At 52.4% G+C, this 4,551-nt stretch overlaps 1 protein-coding gene across 1 annotated transcript in view; it reads right to left on the bottom strand.

Annotated features, from left to right (window-relative positions):
• Positions 1 to 2,391, bottom strand: part of LOC112548326 — a 4,070-nt gene extending 1,679 nt beyond the window's left edge. The window contains exon 1 of the mRNA XM_025193712.1: positions 799 to 2,391. Coding sequence (XP_025049497.1) covers positions 799 to 970 — 172 coding nt within the window. The 5' untranslated portion in view covers positions 971 to 2,391. The remainder of the gene's footprint in view (positions 1 to 798) is intronic.
• Positions 2,392 to 4,551: the final 2,160 nt, after the last annotated feature.

Raw genomic sequence — 4,551 nt, 5'->3', positions numbered from 1 at the left:
CGCCCTGGTGTCGGCCCCCCCCGCCCCCGCGGGGCCGCGTGTGAGCGGCGGGGGCCGGTTCCTTTCCCCGCCGCCCCGAGCACCGCTGACCGCAGCAGCGGGTCGTGCCGCGCTCCCGGGGCAGGACAGGGCAGGGCTGAGCGCCCCCCCAACGACCCACGCGGGGGAGCGGACAGACAGACGAGCCCGGAGCAGCCCTGGACCCGCCAGACGGCCTCGTGCTCGTGTCTGCGCCGCTCCGCGGTGTGCCCGGGCCGGGAGCTCAGGCCCCAGCGCTGCAGCAGCGTTCACACACGTGCTTTTCCGGCCTGCGACCCTCAGGAGGTTCGCGGCTGCGGAGCAGACTCCCTTCATCCGCGTGCGAGCTGACGCGCACTGCGCTGTACACGTGGTGACGCGGAGCACGCCGGCGGCGCGTGCGCGCGCTTGTGCACCAAAGCTCTGCTATGCGTTTCAGCTCAGAAGCCGCCGCCGCTCCGGTCTCCGCGCTGACGCGCATTTGGCCACACGTACAGCTAAGGCCAGGCAGAAACGAGGCCTGTCGAGGCTGCACCCGAACACCTAAGAAGATCCGCCGCCTCCCCAGAAGGCCTTTGTGACGAGCGTCGCTGCCACGGCCCTGAGCTGTCTACCTACAGGCGGTGACGGGGTGGACCTTGACTTCTGCCAGGAACTTGGTCTTGTGTTTTCTCTCCTGCCACGACTTTACTGAGGCAATGCCCAAAGTGATCCTACCGGGTCTCGATCCCTGTTTTCTTCTGCGGGGCTCCAACCTCCCCTTTACGCCACCCTACTTGCCTGCAGCTCGCAGTGAAGCCACGCCGTCCGCCCCTCCGGGGCCGGAAATACCTCTGAGCAGCCTCCGTCCTCCAACCCGGAGCGAGAGGCTGCTCCGGAAGTGTGGTGATCGCTTCTCCTCCCCTCCGGTCTCCAGCTCCACCTGCCAGCCAGCCACGCTGCTTCCTTTCATTCCCTGCCCTCTCACCCCTTCACGCTAAGTCAGGCAGCGGTAGCACGGATGCCCAGTGTGCGCGTCTCCCCAGTTTGGTTTCTTCTGATGGCGGGCAAAAAACCCCCGGAGGCTGGCAATAAACTTCAGAGCTGTGAATACAGTAACAGCTATTGCAGCCCCTGTTGTCACAAAGTACTCTGAAATTGGAGCAGCTATAGCAGGAGGGGTAAAATGATTTTCAATATTGAATTTGGCTAATGCAGTTTTTATTTTGTTTTGTTTTCTATTTCCATGGCACAAAAGTGCCGGTGTAATTTTAGCAGGGGTTTAGGTTGTAGCCGTGTTGGTCTAAGGATATAGGCAGACAAGGTTCCTTGGGTGAATTTGATATCTTGTATTAGACCAACCCAAATGGTTGGAGAATAGTTGTTAAGCAAGCTTTAATTCATATTCATGGGAACAACAGTATTGTTTTATCTAAGTAGCCTAAAGATTTTACAATGTCCAGCAATAAGAACGTGAAAAAACCTTTCTACGTAAAAATTTGAAGGGAGAAATTGTTCCTCTAACTGCCCCCCCCCCGCATTTTTTAAAATGGTAAGGTGGTTAAAACAAGGGTATTAGCATCCCATGATTTTATATTTTACAAAAATTGTAACTGTTCCAATTCCAGTTGTGCAAATGGTGCAATGGGCCATTGAAAACAATAACATAGATATAAATAATCCTTGTCATTCAATGTGTGTGTATATAAATCCTCGCCCCCCTGAACTCCAGTAATATGTACATTGCCTGCACAGGTCAGCACTGTAAATATGATTTTACTGCGAGGAGTTTTCCTCGATGGGTCTGTGCATGTTTATTTTCTTTTGCAGAAATTGTAGTGTAAAATTCAATCTCGTAGCAAAGGTGACTGATAAACCGAGAGGCCTTTTTACCATCAACAGCACCTTCCTCACCTAAGCGATGGCTTTACCACTACAACAAAAATTGTCTTGTCTGTTTTGTGTTATTCGGTTCTTTGTTTGGTTGAAACTGTCAAAGGTTGAACTGTGTATGAATATCATAAAGATATAAAAACTGTTGCTAATACCCCCTCTAAAAATTGAACCTCTCTCTGGATCCCAGGCCAGGACTCTTCCATCCAGCTTGGATCAAAAAGTTATTCTAATATGTGAAACAAAGGGCAGCAATTCATATGAAAGTTGCACATTTGCTTGTTTAGGAAAATGGCATTTATTAAAAGGTAGTGTGTGTATTTTTAGCAAATCAACTGATGAAATGTTTTTAAGGCTGCTAAAAATTTTAAAAAGTTTGTATTTAAATGATCTTTATAACACCAGCATATCAGATGTGTGAGAAACTGCATTAACCGTTGTTTTAAAGGAAACAATAACCTGCAGAATAAATGCTTTCCTAAACCTAAAAAAACTCAACAAAAAACGAAATTTGTCTCAGCAGTGGTAGAGTGTTGCCTGGGTAGCCATGGTAGAGTACAAGGTAGGTCTGTCTGTTGCTGTCCAAATGATTGAAGGATTTATATATTATACATTGGCCAGTATATGGAAAAGAGCCCTTGTGGTGATGCATCTCCCACCTGGAAAGGCGCACAGGTTTATGGTAAATAGACAGAAGACAGACCCCTCGGCACCCCAACCCCCAGCGGTAGGAGGCCCGGCTGACCCAGCCCCCCGGGCAAGGGGCCATCATGGGGGCAATAGAGGATTGGGGACTGGTAACAGAGAATAATATTGGCCCCTTAATCCAAGTGCCTATAAAGTTTTGTTTAAGTGGAAGAAAAAGGTCAATCAACATGCTACTTGACACTAGCGCTCAACTGTGCGTTTTGGACTGTGCAGAATGGAAGGGGGGTGGGGAACCCCCTACCAGGTGTAGGAGTTGGAGGCACCAGACGACCGGGACATCTGGTCCGGCCTGCATTCACCTTGCCTAACGGCTCTGTAGTAACAGCAGCCACTGTTGTGCTCCGGGAAGGGCCGAACCTACAGGGACTAAACGTGTTGCAGGGGCAGCGGTTTATCTTTAAGCAGGAAACCTAGCAGTTTTGCTGTGCCACGGTTCAGGAAGGTGAGCAGGAGGACGTGATGACAGCAGTAGCCCGATGTTGCATGACCCCGCTTGCCCCGCCGCCCACGAAGGGGGTACACCGACCTCAATACCGCACACCCCCCGAGGCAACACGACCCATCCAGGACATCATCAATCGGCAGCTGGAGGATGAAACCATCATTCAAACCCATTCTCCATACAACAACCTGGTGTGGCCAGTACATAAACCAAACGGGGATTGGCGATTGACGATTGACTTTAGGGCTTTGAATGCCAACACTGACCGTCTGACGGCCGCGGTCCCATCCATGCCTGCACTAACAGAAAACATTACGTGTTATGGCCCCCAGTGGATGAGATCCGTAGACATTAAGGACATGTTCTTTGCTATCCCCATCCATGAAAATCACTGGCCCTTGTTTGCCTTTGTCTGGCCAGGACAGCAGTACACCTACACAGTCCTACCCCAGGGTTGGGTGCACAGCCCCACCTTGGCCCACGGAGCGCTAGCTGCGGTGGTCCGTGAAGTCCAATTGAGTCACCCAAAGGTGCATGTCTGGCAGTATGTCGACGATGTCATGGTGGGGGGGCCAGGACCGGGAATTAACCATTTCTGCTTTTGAGTCCCTAGAGGAGAAGGTGCAGGCGTTTGGATTCACGCTGTCCAGCAAAAAGATCCAAGAAGTCGGGCCCCAGTGTGAATTCCTGGGAATCCAATGGCAGCAGTGGACCCACCATACCGGTCAAAGAGCTGCAGAGCCTGGTAGATACCCCTGCCCCAACACTGTAAAAGAGCTGCAAGCCCAGCTGGGAGCGCTTAACTTCTGGCACCTGCATGTCCCTGAGTTTAGTGTGTTGGCCCGGCCTCTGTATAATCTATGCAAGAAAAAAGCACAGTGGGAATGGGCCCCCGAGCACCAACATGCCATGTGGGCCCTCAAGGAGGCAGTGATCACCCAGGCCTCCCTAGCAGGACGGCGCCCAGAAGGGGAGCTCTGGCTCCATGTAAACGTGTCCGGCGGGGGGGCCCCATTGGAGCTTATGGCAGAGGGATACACCTAAGGCAGAGGGAAAGCCCCTTGGGTTTTGGAGCCGAGGCTGGAAAGGGGCTGAAGTCCGATACACCCTGCTGGAACAAATGCTGTGTGCAGCAGCCGCAGCTTTAGCAGCCACAGAGGCCCTGAGAGGGGAGCTACCCACTGGCATAACCACCCCGGTACCCATCCTGGGAATGGCATTGTCTGACCGACACCTCCCGCCCGGAGGGAGGGCCCAAGAAACAACAGTGCAAAAATGGATCTATTATATCTTAAGTTAGGCTCAGCGGGTAACCCCAAAGGGGCATCCAGCACTAGTGGAAAAAGTCACAGAAAGCACGGTTAACATATACCCAGACGCAGCCAGCTCTGACGAGCCATCTCCCATCAAGGGAGCACCTCCCTTTTCACCCGCCATGGAAACATCAGAAGACGCAGAGGTCTAGTTTACCGACAGCTCAGCCAAAGGTCGCACCTGGAGGAGTGCTGCCA

This window comes from Alligator sinensis, unplaced genomic scaffold, assembly GCF_000455745.1.
Source record: "Alligator sinensis unplaced genomic scaffold, ASM45574v1 scaffold948_1, whole genome shotgun sequence".
Lineage (NCBI taxonomy): Eukaryota > Metazoa > Chordata > Crocodylia > Alligatoridae > Alligator > Alligator sinensis.
Note: the sequence above shows the minus strand (reverse complement) of the source record. Positions and strands in the feature narration are given on the sequence as shown.